The sequence below is a fragment of the Drosophila gunungcola genome (genome assembly GCF_025200985.1).
Source record: "Drosophila gunungcola strain Sukarami chromosome 2R unlocalized genomic scaffold, Dgunungcola_SK_2 000004F, whole genome shotgun sequence".
NCBI classification, from domain to species: Eukaryota; Metazoa; Arthropoda; class Insecta; order Diptera; family Drosophilidae; genus Drosophila; species Drosophila gunungcola.
The window spans coordinates 3,512,561-3,527,168 of NW_026453167.1; the positions used below are offsets into that span (position 1 = coordinate 3,512,561).

The window sequence follows — 14,608 nt, forward strand, 5'->3', positions numbered from 1 at the left end:
CTGCAGCCGCCTGGCAACAGCGCCCAGTAGCATTTCACATGCGATTTTTCTTACTTTATATAGTTTGCCATTTATCTCGGCACATTGGTAGAATTTAATCCAAGGTAGACTATTTCTGGGTGCAGTTCTTTTGGGTCTCTTCACCTTTCTTGCTTTCTTATGTACCAACGCCGCACTTAAAGTGGCTTGTTGCTCCTCACGAAGTTTTAACCTGTTTATGATCCTTTGACTTCTGCGCAGTTGAGGGGCTTTCGGTGACGGTAACTTGGGCTGTTCTTCAACCATTCCAGACGTGGAAGAATCAACAAATCTTGAGGACATATGTGGTTCCTCAGTTATTTCCTGAATACTCTGACCAGAAGACATATTTGGTGCCACTTTCTGCAGATGATTATCAAAAGCACCCGCAAGTACAGATGATGAAGGCACTGGTGGTTCTTCAGTTTTATCCAGAGTACTTTCATCAGAAGACATCTTTAATGGGACTCTGCAAATAATATTTACCAGAACAAGTTGTTGGCTCAAACAATAATGTTTCAATAATTTTTCTTTAAGAGAACTTATGTATGTTACTTGTAGAAGAGTTTTTTGATTAAGACGAATTATTGTGTTTGAGTTAAGCAACAGATTTTAATGGCTTCCTACGTTTTTAACAAAAACGTAATTTATTTTGTTTGAATTTTGAAATTTTCTTGAATATTAAGATTTTTTTATGCCCTCTTTAAGGGTTAAGGAGGAAATTAAAAAGTTAAAACCTTCTCTTGCAGTTGGTTTTATTTTACATTTGTACATTACATTTTACTCCTTGTAGACTCAGACTAAAAACTATATTCTTTCAATGAATAAGAGATTCACTGCGTTTTTATTCTTTCTGTGTTTGTTTGTCCAATTGATTACGATAGATTTTTCTAGCTTTGCCGAGCACTCGACAGTGGATTAATTTCTGTGGAAAAATAATCAGTTTTTACCACTCTATTTTGCTACCATTCGTTCAACGTTGTTATTTCTTAATCCGGTATTCGAAGCTTGTTGCATGCGCATACAAACACTATATCCATAGAGCACAAATTTCAAACGTCTCACAACAAAGGGGCGGCAGCGTAAAGGAGGCGTGGCTGGATAAACAACATATCGAATGAAGTCTTGGTTGGCTCAACTAACGAGTCGCTTCTCTCCCCAACGAGGACATAATTCTCTACAATTTTTGCTGCCTTTCCTGCTGCTTTGTGCCTTTTTCATTTTTTTTTTATTTTTACACACATTTTCCCCAAATAAATGTCAAGGATAGAAAGGCGAGGGGCCAGAATGTCCTTAGACGAGGAGGGGAAGGCGGGGGGTAATGGGTGGTAATGGGTGGTAAGCAGTCGCCGCAGGCTGTTGATTTTTCTCCAAAGCATGTGTGTTTTGCGCTGCACATAAACAAGGCGCTGTGTAATAGATGCCGCAATGGGCATTACTAATGCGCCCCGTGGCACTTTTCGCCCCCGAATGCAAGGGCGGGGAAAATCAGCGAGCATTGTGGGCGGCGAGGGCGGTCCATAATTGTGCAGTTAGAGCCGCTGGCAGCCGCAAACTGGTGCTTAGATTGCCTCATTTGGATGTTTGCCTTTGCCACCCGGAAGTCATTACGTCTGCGGATATGGGTACGCGTAGCTACACCCAAAAAAAAAAGCAAACACACTCTCACACCCAAAAAAAAAATCATAACCCAAAGAATGTGGCAATCAATATGAAATTATTAAATAACCTATTGTAAATAGGGGGGACGTTGAATCAAGTCAATTTAATAATATGCATTCTTTTTTTATTATAGGATGTGAGACCCTTTTTTGTGAAGAAAAATTAGTTGTTGGTGTATTTTTTTTTCAAATAGCCTACTGTAATGAATATATGCAGATCAGTTGTATACTGTTTTCTTAACTAAAGTGAACAAACCGACTTCTGTAGTTAAGCTTTCCAAAAGGTTTACCAACACCTGCAATGTGAGGCTGAGTAAGTGACTATTAAAAAAGAAAATTATAATTTTAAGTAACTTGCATTCAATTTAAATTTGCCTTGCCTACTCAGAATTACAAAATTTGATTTAGTCAAAAAAAAAAAAAAACAATTCTTGTCATAACATATCTTATCTACATTTATTAAATTCTTATAATTTTTCACATATTTTTCTTGGAGTGAAGCCAGCCCGTAGCCAAGGACCCAGCTGTCAGTAATGAAAATTTAAGTAAGTTTGGCAAACACAAATATGAAATTAACCGTTTTGTTTATCGTGTTGCAGCTGTTTTTCCTGCTGGCCATTCGTGCGAATGACCTTTCACAGGATCAGCAGGATATGGCCGCCAGCATGCAGGCGTTGCAAAGGCATCTGGCGCATCCTTGGAACACCCCATGTATTCGCAACTGCCTGGAGGAGAAAAACATCCTTGGGGATCGACCAAGTGAATGTCAGCAGGTCGAGCAGCAATTCGACTGTACACTTCACTGCATCTTTCAGGTCGAGCCATTAAATTTGAGTATGAATACGCACAGGTTTGTTAACCATTAAACCAATTATAGCCACCCACACGACGGTACCTATAAAAAAACCCGTTCGACACACAAAATAATTAAGTACGCCATTAAGAGGGATTGTAATTGCTTGTTACATACCAGCAAGGCCAATGCGTCGGTGCTTGTTTTCTTTCATTATTTTCCGTTTCACATTTATTTTAATTTAATTAAAATGTTGTCCATATTTTGGTTTTTTTTGGCTCGCATTGAAATGCCATTTTTCTGCCATTTAATTTCATTTAGACTGCTGACAGCAGCAGCAAATATTTGCCATTTACCCGCACCGCTTGTGTTTTTATTGACGAGTTTTTGGCGAAAATGTATGCCACGGATAGCCATGGATGGCATGGATGGCTTCGAATACCAAAGGTCCGGCCAGGATCAGGGGCCATTAATCATCAGCACATGCGACCAGAGGGTGTGACCTTTGCGACGACGTGTGAGTTAATTAATCTAACTGCCCAGACGGCGAAGGTCATGTATCGCAATTAAACATGCCAGCTGATGATGAAGGGAATCCGCCTCGCATTCACCTTGCTGCCCAGACGCATAAATTTCAATCTGCAACACCCTTCGTCTATGCATTTAAATTGATGGCGATGCTGGTTTTCCTGCTTCTGCTGCATATGCGAAAAGTTGTTCGCGCCGCGCTCCAATGCGCAATTAGCGGACCGCGGCCCATAAATTATTGGCCAGCCGCCAGGGGGAAAGCGGACGGTGGGAAATGGAAAATGGCGGGCGGAAATGATTGCCCTGAAGGGCGAATAAACAGATGAATATGACCAAAAATGGCTAACCTTCGGACCAAAAAATATGCACAATTGAAATGCACGGCTTAAATGCGTGGACGAAAGATATTTTTTATCAGTCATCACGTGACTGGAGTGACAATCATCACGTGCTCATCGTTGGCAGTCGTTGTTGAATGTTCTGGGCTTCCGCAACCGGCAATCAAATCAACCTTGGCTCGCACGGCGTATGCGCAATATTTCTGCTTTGTAAGCCCCGCTCAGTGATAAATATGGCTTTGGTGCGGTTTTTGTTTGTGCCCAAAGCGAACAAATTAGATCAGCATGCAGCAAGGGAATCGCATGAATTTTTATGCATTCCATTTACCAAAAAACAATAGCCCATTCCAAATGCAAATGCCAATAAATCTCGGCTTTTGTTTCGCCCTCAAAGGCAAATGCACCTTTGTCCGAAACTTTTCGCCTACAGAATTCGGCATTTTAATTATGCCAGTAGTCTCATTATGCCGAAGTGACATTATTCAGCTGCACGCCTGGAGTTGCTGGCCCAAATTGCCAACTTTATTTTATTGCATTTTTAAACTTTGCCCTTACGCAGAAAGTTCAGGCTGAAATATTTATATTTGCCTAGCATGTCCCTTCCATGTATATAGTGCTGTTTGTCTTTTGTTTTTCGTGGTCCCTGCTAAGTAGAACTATTTCCAGCTGCTCCAGTAAACTTTTCCCTTTTCCACTTTACAGGTCATAGAGTCTGGATCCCAGACAGGCCAGACCAGACCAAAGTTTTTTCCCCTCGTAGTCCCCATATTTAGAGCCGTCACGCCCAGCTTAGCCATGGCTAACAGCATCTTAACAGAATCCTCTCTTTCTGTGTTTTTGGGGTCCTGCTCTCACGGCCAAAGCTCGGCGAAGGTTAGACTTTGCCCAGTGTGTTTGCAGGACCTAGTGACTTTGAAAATTGTGTTTTCGCAACAGCCGAAGCTGTCGGCAAATTCGACGAGTCCTGGCTTGTTTAAATACAGCACGCACAGACGTCTGGCAATTTATTCCAAGTTCGGCCGGCTTTTGTTGCACTTGGCTGTTGTGAAGCGGCGGCGCGCGATCCGCACTTAAATCGCGTACCATAATTATCGGCAACTCAATGGTCGGGCATCGCCGGAAAATGTAAAGAAATCGGTTCATTAAAGTTGAGGTGCAAGGTAATGAGAAATATAATTGTTTTGTTCAAGTTTAGTGAATATAATGATGAGTAGTTGCAATAAGTTTAGCTTGGCGAAATAATTAAAATAAAGTAGTAAGAATATGAGAATTCAATAAGTGTACAGAAAAATAACAAGTTTATAAAAAAGTAAATTTATATTGTTTAAATAATATAGCTTTTTTATATCCATCAAAAATATTTAAGCTTTATAAATTAAAGTGAAAAATATATAATAAGACAAAACAAAACACAAGTTATCAAAACAACTTTTATGTGAAAAAGCAATACAAGAATATATATTTCACAGTTCTTGAAAATGTTGTTCTTAACTTATTAAATTTGGCAATAATGTTTAAGATTTATAATTAAAAGTAAAACAAATAATCAGCAGTTCAAAGAACATTACCTAGAAAGCTTATTAGTTAAACCAATCAAAAATACTTTTTTTTAAATAAAAAAATAGTTATTTCTTATATTAAACATAAAATGTTCTACTCAAAATCATTATTTGGTTTAAAGCAATATCATTCGGTGACCTTTAAATTGAGCAATTTTGGCAATTGAAAAACTTTTTTAAATCAAAGCCAAAACAAATGTCAAACATCGTTCTCGGTATAAATTTTCTGTTCAATGCAAACAACACATCTGAAATAACAATAACACAAAGTCCGTCTGGGTGGCTGTGTTATTATGCTTGCTTCAACGGCTCTGAAACATTACCAAAAAATTCACATACAGAATATTTCAATTATCGTTTAAACTTGTTTTGTTTGTTATAAATTTCTCGACCATGTTTTCCCACTACAGCAGAGAGTCCAGACGACCAGAAGTGCAAACTTTCGAGACGAGCATAATATATGACCGAAATGAGTGCGGATGAGACAAAGTCGGCTGGAATGCCACAGGGATTTGAGGAGGTAGAAGGAGCAGCATCTGGAGGATCTACAGAGTCACCTGGAGAAGGTGATTCCGACTCCAGAGTAGTGGCTCCTCCGCCGCCCAGACAACGTACTCTGACCCGCACGGCCGAATTGGATGCGGACTGCGATGACTTGGAGCTGGACGCCGACGTGGACGATGCGGCGGATAGCATCACCTTGGAGTTGGCTCTGTCGCCGCACAGCAGCACCACGCCCACTCCGTCGCCCACCCCCGCCGACGAGGACTTCGCCCAGCTGGACAACAGCAAGCCCTTCAAGGTGGGTATTACAACCATCCTTTGTGGCATTCAGCCACGCTACCTGCTTTCTGTTAACTGGGCCAGCATTTCGTTAAGTGATTACTGCCGCGCCATTGTTACGCTTGTTGGTTGGTTGTCCAAAAAAGAAAAAAAACAGGAAACGGGGAAAGAGAAAGAGAAAGAGAAAGGAGAAAAACGAGTGAAATTGGAGGTGAAAAAAGTTCGTTGGTCAGGTCCGGAACAAAGTGAAGGGTTCGCCGGCGGAGCGGCCACTTCAAAGCCTTCGGCGTTGAGTGGCACCATCGACATCGGCACTGCTGTTGAAGTGCTGCTGCTACTGCCGCTGCTTTATTCGCCCTTAAAGCATTCTCTCAACTTTTCAATCCGCTGTAAAAAACGGTGCGGGCAAAAATTCCGGGAAAACAGAGCAGCTTCCTTGCTTTCCTCTCACTTATTTCGAAACGCCAAACGCTATTTGACTATAAAGATTGCGTAGCCGTAGCTAATTTAGTGCACAGGAAAAAAAATAGTTTCGCTTTGGCAAGATTTCTTTATTTTGGCAATCAAAATTTGTAAGTTTAAATATTTTTTTTAGTTAAGCTGCATTTAATGACAAATTTATTAAAGCTTCAGTGTTTATTGGTATTTTAGAATTTTGCAATCTGATAAAAAAAAGCTTAAGCTTATTGATCTTTAAGATCCACTTTTTCAATACAATGTTATCTAGTTAATAAGTTTGTAAAAAGCTAATATAGATTTTAGACATGGTTTCACCGAAATTTTATATAAAGGGCAATAACTTTTATATTATCGAAATCAATTAAAATATATTCATAAACAATTTGTTCCATGATCTGAAACATAATGTAATGTAACGATTTTTAAATTTAATTTAAATCTGAAAGTGTCCCAAAGTTATAACATAAAATACTGTACTTAATATGAACTTGTTATATTAAAAACATAAATTTGTGTCCCGTTTTATTTGTCACCTAAAGTGTGTTCTTAAGGACTGTCCTGTCTTTCTAAAATACTACTCCCAAAAATGAATAACCCATTGACTTACAATCTTCTTTCAACATCTTTTTCTTGCTGTGTGGCTGGTAAACAATTGCAATTTAATTAAAATGTTGAAACTGTTCAGCTGGATAAAATAGTGGCATTGGCATGCTGGCGTCAAAGTGTGCCAACCAACAGGCCAATAATCTCGTCGTTTGGCCAATCACACCCACTTTTAAGCCAAGTCGCCTGTGCGCGACGATAACGATAAAAAGGCGTCTTGGCCGCCACCCTAATCTATTTATTGTGTGCTAACGACATTAAAGCCACACCGCCGTAGCAATATAAACTGGCCAAAAGATCGACATCTGGTCATCTGGCCATCCGGCTGAATGGGTGATGAGCTCTACTAGCTATCAAGTGGCTGTAAATTTGCCAGGCGAGAGCAATTAATTGGCAGCTTGATGTGGCCGAAACGCGATGTCATTTGTCAGTGGCAGCTAACTGATGAAGGCGTTTTGCGGAGGCCCACGTGACGTATGAGTAATTCATGCGAAACTCAGCTAATTAATAAGCCCTCATCTTGACGTGGCTCCCTTCTCCTTCGAGTGTTCCAGGCCCTGCTAAGCTTCTGAATTAAAACGCTGAAATGCTTGCTGATTTTATCTCTTTGACTAATTGCACAAGAAATGGAAAGCGAGTGGGATTTAACATAAGAGGTGATAATCCTTGAGCTGTTAATAAGCCAAAGCTCGAAGTAAATTGCTGGGATGGATTCTAAGGAGGTCCTTTATGATTTGACTTAAACCGATTTAGAGTTAATTGATTGATTGGCTTTTGCCTGTAAAATTCTTTAAATGGAAATCCAATTTTTTAGGTAATCTTAATATTTTTATTACCATCTTTGCTTGAGACATTTAAATGGGTTCAATGGTTTAGTTAAACTTTGTAGATTGCTTTTCAGTATTGTTTTCATTGGCCCTTGAATCACAAAATCCAAAATAAATAAAGATTTCTCCTCCATAAAATCTATGCAAGGGACAGTTTTATTATTTTTTTTTTTTTGTGTTCACTGCTTGCAGTCTTGCAATTTTATTTTCTCGGCCAAAAGGATATGCTGTGGGAGACCACAGGAAATTAAATTCCAACAAATTTCATAGGATGTGGGGAAAGACCCACTCACCTTTTTCTCCGCTGGGTGAACGCGCAAATGCGTTTTTCATGTCACACTCGTTCGGCGTCCACCTTTGGGTTCCCAAATGCAAATGGCTTAAAAATAAAGTGTGAGATTCACGGTGAGAGAGGGAAATTAAATTACCAGCAGACACGCCGCACGGAGCAGCACCAGCAAACAAACAGACGAACAAACAAAAGCGAAGACCAAATATTTCGGAGAATTCGCCTTGCTGAGACTGAGACATTGCGTATACGCCACGTTGTGCATTAAGCCAAATAAACGAGCATTATTCATGTCCAGGCAGGCGTGCAACTTAAGTGGGGAATGCGAGGACGAGTTTGAAAGCAGTTGAGAACTCATGGCCCACGGACTTCAAATGAATGAACTATGCTAATGATTTCCCTAGAATAAAGCAGCACACTTGGGGAGATTTCCACTTAGATTGGAAATAAACTCGGAATTTGTCGCTTTCAAATGGGCTCTTATCCTTCGAAAATTATATTTGAAAGAGTTAAGATCTACTGAAATATTTGTAAAGTGTATTCACAATTTTCTTCATATATTTTAAGGGTTATATTTTGTTCCCTACATCTAAGTTTAAGTTTGGTAAATTTAGTATTAGATTTTCAATAATAATTTCTTCATATAAGGGTTTAATTTCGTTCGTATCTTTTATGTATTTTTTAATATTGTTAAGGTTTTTTTATTAGTAGAAAGACCGACTAACACTTCATTATATTTTTGAGTAGATCATATTAAGAAATATCGGGTTGTTAAGGGTCAATAATAAATAATTTTGATTGATATTTATTGGTATTTATTAAAATAAATATGTCAAGAAAAATAATTATCATTTAATTTCACATTTAAACATCACAAACGCACAATACATTTAAACTTTAATTTTTGAATGAATGTTGAACAAATACTTAAAGATATTTCTCTCAGTGCCCAAAACTCTGTGTTACTATGGAATTGTGATGACAATCAAGGGAAATTAGTGCGACAATGTCTCCGATAAATGCCATGAAGCGAGAATTGGACAATGGACACCGGAGGCACATCAGAGCAATTTCGTAGGCCGAGACCTTGGGCCATTCCAAATTACTGCGGCTTCCATTACGCAGCCCGAAATCGGGTTTCCTCCATTGAGGGAGTCGAATTCGGACTCTATAATTGCCCACATCCTTCGCAATTTGCATTTCCTGACCTGGCCTAAAGTGCTATTTGAACAACAGATTCCCGAGCATACACACACTCACCCAGTCACACACATCTCAGATGTCTCATGCCGAATTCATGACTGCAATGCACGGCGAGTCCTGCGCATTGTCCTTGCCACGTTCCTGGCTTGTTTGTCGCCTGTTCTAATGATGCCGCTGCTATGGCTATGCAAACGGGGAATTTACAAATTTGCAGCGGCAATATTGACGCTGGACGACGCTGGCAAACAAAAATGCGAGATTCTCCCGAAAGCACAACCGCTCAGGTGGTAAATATTGGCATGGCATTGCCTCGGGAAACAGAGTACTGAAAGTCGGCCCGAAAAGTGGAACCGCAAATCAGGCCAAGATACTAAGTGCAACTGGACAAGTCCACTTGAATTGGACATGCCAGCCAATTGAAGGGATTGACCAACAAAAGGCAAAGTTCAACTGGGGCCACTCCAAAATGTGAGAAAACACATTGTTCGGCGGTGGCAGGCAGTTAAGAAAGCCAAGTTATAATGACTTTCTGGCAGCAGCAACAGGGAGGGCCAACAAAGGCGAAGAAGTGGCATAAAGTAAACAAAGCCGCAGGACATTGGCATTTGGCCCCAGACTTCGGGGCTGTGGGTTGTTGATCGAATAGTTTCGCAAATGCAAACGAAAATATCCTTCGCTTTAATGGGCCACGCCCTCTGCCCATTGAAATTCGCATTAAATGCATGATACATTTTCATTGTTGTAGTAGCTGGTGGCTGTGCTCCAGACTCCGACCAGACGTTGGCCAGTTGATGGATTCCCTAAGCATCGTATAATTGGTTTAGCAGACTGCCGGGCGGTGGATTGATTGATGGGCTATAAAACGTAAGGTCGAAATGGGAGTCCTTTGTGGTGATGATTCTGATGATACCGCAACGAATGCGGAGCATTGCGATTAAATGGCCACAAACCGCTTGACAGACGACTGTCAACCGGAGACACCTGACGATCTGTCACAACCAGCCACGCCTCTTGGCAATTCATCAGGAAATACCCACCCGCAGATGGGGCGTATGCGTAATGCCAAAGGGAGCACAAAGGAGGCGTTGGCTACTTTTCGACTAAAGTCCCTTCCACTTGCCCATTTTCGCCTTGTTTACTCTTACCTTTCGCTTGACCCTCCCATCCATCCAAATCATCCATCCATTCTTGGCCTTGGCAGTTGCCTGTTTGCCTGTTTGGAATCGACAGCATTATGCTTTAAATATTTTAGTAGCAATCTTTTAGGCCCAAAAGAGGCGGAAAAAGGTAGAAAAATATAATCGACTTGTGCCTTGACCTTCCCCATTGTTCGTTTGCCTTTATTGTTATGGCAAATGATAAATTGATTAGTTGTTGCTGGTTGCTGGCTGGTTGCTGGGTTGCTGGCTGGTTTTACCTTCCCCAAACTTTTGTTTTATCTCCATCACAATTAACCTGCTTCTTTTCCTATCCCTACTCTTATCTTTCTCGCCGCGCTTCGTTAACTTCATATTATTTTTATTGACAGCAGTCTGCCTTACGGGTCTTCTGCAAATTAAAGCAAACAAAAATGTTTTGTGTTTCGTTGTGTTGCCATAGCCTAATGGGCAAAATGTGTGAGAGCTTAACAATTGACTATCATAAACACATTTGGCTGGGTAAACATTTGGGTGTGGGCCGGCCTAAGCTTCTGCGTCGCGATTGATAAAATAATTTAACATCAACGATTTAACTTAAATCGTTGTGTGGTATGGGTATACCTATCATTTGTCTCTTATTTCCAGCGTCATTAAAATTAAATTTACTTTATAATACGCTTATTCAAATTCAAAACCGAACCCCACATTTTTGTGACAAAAATTATTTATCCATCCTAGTGTTTGTTTATAATATTTTATTTAAAGCTGAGGCTAAAAATATTTGTTTTGCATATTCTTTAGTTTGGGGGGTCTAACATAACCTTGTACTTTTGAAAATTTATATAGAAGAGTGTTTATTACAAATTCTTTTGAAAATTCCACTCTTAGGGGGGACAATCGGTTTTTGCGTTTCCAAACTTTAAACACTGCAAATAAATAAATATAGCAAATCTGAATAGTCAAACATAATCCATATGTATAAGTTTATGATTTATAAAACTAATGTCATTTTAGCTATATGAATGACTTTAGGAGAATTTCGCAAAGGTAAAACTTTTCGGCAAACTAAATTAGAATTTAACGTGTAGGGAGTTTAGCTTCAATCGAACAAATTTTGTTAATGTTATGGGAGTACTTTAGATATAATACAAACACGTTTACTTGCTCAAATTATTCTAATATATATATTTTATTTTATATAATGTTTTTTTTTTTAATTTTTAATAAAGCTTCTAGAGCGTTTTACAAACTAACAATAGTAAGTTAAAGCTTTTCGTTAAATTCTTTTTAGTTTTAATCAGTAATGATGTTTTATGGGTAGTTCAAATAAATATATAAAACTTGGTTAAATTTTTGCCTGTGTACTAGTTAAGCCTTCTGTATCATAGCTATGCAATTTCTGGCATGTCAATACAGGGGCTGAATTCGGCTTGAAATTGGTGGTATTCCGTCGGCTCCATTTCAGATCAAGGACATCACGCGGAACATCCGCAAGGCCGTGGTGGCCACAACGCTGTCGGAGTTGCGGGTGAAGGTGTCGGTGAAATTCGAACGGGCTCAGCCGGCGATACACCTGGATTGCGATGGCACCGAGGTCGATGATGAGGAGTACTTCAGCACTCTGGAGCCAAATGCCGAATTGATTGCCGTCTTCCCCGGCGAGCAGTGGCGCGATGTGAGTTGTTTTGCCCATAATCCTCGTTTCCTGGCTTTGGAAAACCCTTTCCTTTTCCCATTTCCATTTTACCCACAGCCCAGCGACTATAATGCCAATCTGCGTCGCACATCGCTGGATGCTCATGGTTTACGCAAGTTGGTGAGCAGACTGCAGCCGAACTATATGAACGACGATGATTTGGACAAGCTGTCGAACATGGATCCCAACTCGCTGGTGGACATTACGGGACGTGAGCCCAGGGACAACGAATACTCGGCGAGGAGCGATGCCGTCAGGAGATCCACGGAGTTGTCCTGCTAGGAAAAGCTTGCTAAAAGCGTGGTAGCTTAGGGACTGTGTGAATTGAGAGTGTATTTATAGGGAATTTGTACGAGTTTATATGGCTAGCCGGAGGAGTATTTTTGGAAACGTTTTGATGACGGCACTTGAAGCGACCGATTTGGATGGTTGTACCGTGGGGTTTTATCTCTATAACCATAGTAGATCTGAAAGTTGTGTATTTTTCGAGCCCACATTGTCGTAGCGCATCGCAACTCACCTTGAATGTCTATTATCAGCCTCTAATTGTTCCTAGACCAATAGCCGACCATATGAGCCAAAATCTGGAGTGCCTCAAAGGCCGATCTCCAGTCTTAGAGAACCTTACCCTCACCTCACTCAACGGACGATCAACGAATTGCAGAATATAGACCTTATCTGGGCAATTAGATATATAAATATATAGTATATTTTCCATACCGGAATCCTTGTGAATGTCACATCAAAAACAGTTTGGGTTAATAGGGAGCAAACAAAAACGTACTTTAATTGAATCTCAATTAAACCAATTAGCAATTGAATAAACGTTCACCCTAGGCACACAAATAAGGGTTTTTACCCATTTTTATGTGTATTTATGATGCATCAATGAACAAGCACAATTTGCTGCACTTTTCAAAGGGTTATAGAAAACCGAATTAAATTAAATTTACATTTAAGTTATGTCCACTGGAATCAATTGAAAATTGTAATTTGTAACTTGAAAAAAAACGAAACAAACTAAAACAAAAACAAAAAAGAAAATAAATAAATGGATAAATGTGTGAAAATTACTTTTTATCGAAACAATAAAATGCGATTTTATGTGCAGAGTGCGGATGCCTTTCCGGATTTTATGTGGTCGATAAACTACTTTGCGAGTAGTTTTCAAGGCTAAACAACTGTTGCTAAAGTAATCCTTTTTATTGGTGTGCTTCGGACAAAGCCAAAATTCGGTATCAATCGATCAAAACCTAATTACATTAAATATTTTCTGATACTTTAAGCTGACTTTCTAGTAAGTGCTTTTAATAATAGCACCATTCATCAGTTCCTAGATTATGAGTAGCACTTTTAATAATGCGAAGAGCCTTTGCTTTCCATTCAGAGCTCTGGCTTTTATTAGCTTACCACTACTTCTCTGCAGTCTCAGACATTTGAAATTTCACTTTCCATGCACATGCTGCCATTGCAATGGCAGCTTGCTCTTATGGATGGAAACAAATTTAGCAAGCAAGCAGCAAAAAAAACGATTGCACTACCATGTGAAACATGGTAAACTTTGTTTCTCATTTGCCTGCCGGTCAGTACGAGCTTAAATCCATGCTGAAGTTCCGGATGCGAGCATAAAATATGTTCTGGAATCCCTGCAAGGCGTTGAAGTATAAATGCAAACGGCATAATGGAAATGAGTCAAAGTGCCATCAGAGTTTCCATATAACAATCGCTCGGATCGGAAGCCTTGACTGAACCTTTGGGCTTCCGGATACGGATAATTTGTGGATTGGCGACAGAAGCGCAGGATGCGTTACACATGGCTGAATACGGAATTTTCGAGTAAAAGCGTATGTATTAAGGGGAGAAAAAACACCGGAAAAGCTGACAGATAAAGGTAAATAGGATGCACTCATAGAAAAAGCCAGCCATATGCGGAAAGCATTGGTCAGAGTTGGTTGCCCTTGGCTGGCACATACCTATATATATGTTTTTAGCCAACCGACTTATTTCCCTTGCAACTTTTTGTTTTCCGCCATTTGCTTACCCCTAAAAGTTCGAACTTGCCACCTGGGGAGGTGGGCAAATAAGGGTACATCTGCCAGTTGCGGCTTACATTAACAACCATGGCAGATTTATGCGCCAGTTATGCACTTCTCGGTGGCTCTTACACGGCATTTCCAAGCCGAGCTCATTGCGCTGCGGTGGGAATTTGCCACACCTGAGCTCCTGCCGCCAAAAGTCCTTGGCTTCCGACGTGGCGGAAGTGTCATTGTTGTTCTGAATCAAACGCATTAAAAATTTATCGAATTTATTTTTTCGAGCGCTCAGTCGTTTTCCTTGGCTGTCATGCCATAAGTGCCACTGCACTTAAGCTTAGTTTACCAGTGCGAGGAGGTTTAGAGGCCTTGCATATGCGGCCAGATGTCTCTTAATTTGCACCATAAAATACAATGACAGGAGTAAGTCCGGCCTCTCGGCAAATGTCAATCAAAAGCAATTAACAGGACTCTTAAAATCCATTTGAAAGGAAAACAAGAAAAGGAAATGGAGTGATTCGTCATTGATTGTTAGGCAAATTTACTTACCTAAATCTCTTTTAAGATAACTATTTTAGATGTCTAAAATTGCTATATCTTATGTATTATTTTAAAATGTTAAATTAGAAAGATTTATTTTCAGAAAACCTTAAAACTTAAATTCTTAACAAAATTAATA

General features: G+C 39.8%; 2 protein-coding genes across 4 annotated transcripts; both read left to right on the top strand.

The window, feature by feature from the left end:
• The first annotated feature begins 2,212 nt into the window (after positions 1-2,212).
• LOC128254232 (uncharacterized) lies at positions 2,213-5,444 on the top strand. 3 transcript variants are annotated; one of them, XM_052983133.1, is made up of 2 exons: positions 2,213-2,529; positions 5,308-5,444. In XM_052983133.1, exons 1-2 carry the CDS (start codon positions 2,246-2,248, stop codon positions 5,378-5,380), a joined length of 357 nt encoding a protein of 118 aa, XP_052839093.1. In that variant the 5' UTR covers positions 2,213-2,245; the 3' UTR covers positions 5,381-5,444. The 3 variants fall into 3 exon arrangements, with proteins under 3 accessions (XP_052839093.1, XP_052839094.1, XP_052839095.1); XM_052983134.1 differs by having other exon boundaries at positions 5,311-5,430; XM_052983135.1 differs by having other exon boundaries at positions 2,213-2,513; positions 5,308-5,424.
• Positions 5,358-12,946, top strand: LOC128254230 (uncharacterized). Its single transcript, XM_052983131.1, has 3 exons — positions 5,358-5,699; positions 11,666-11,875; positions 11,954-12,946. Exons 1-3 carry the CDS (start codon positions 5,358-5,360, stop codon positions 12,176-12,178), a joined length of 777 nt encoding a protein of 258 aa, XP_052839091.1. The 3' UTR covers positions 12,179-12,946.
• Positions 12,947-14,608: the final 1,662 nt, after the last annotated feature.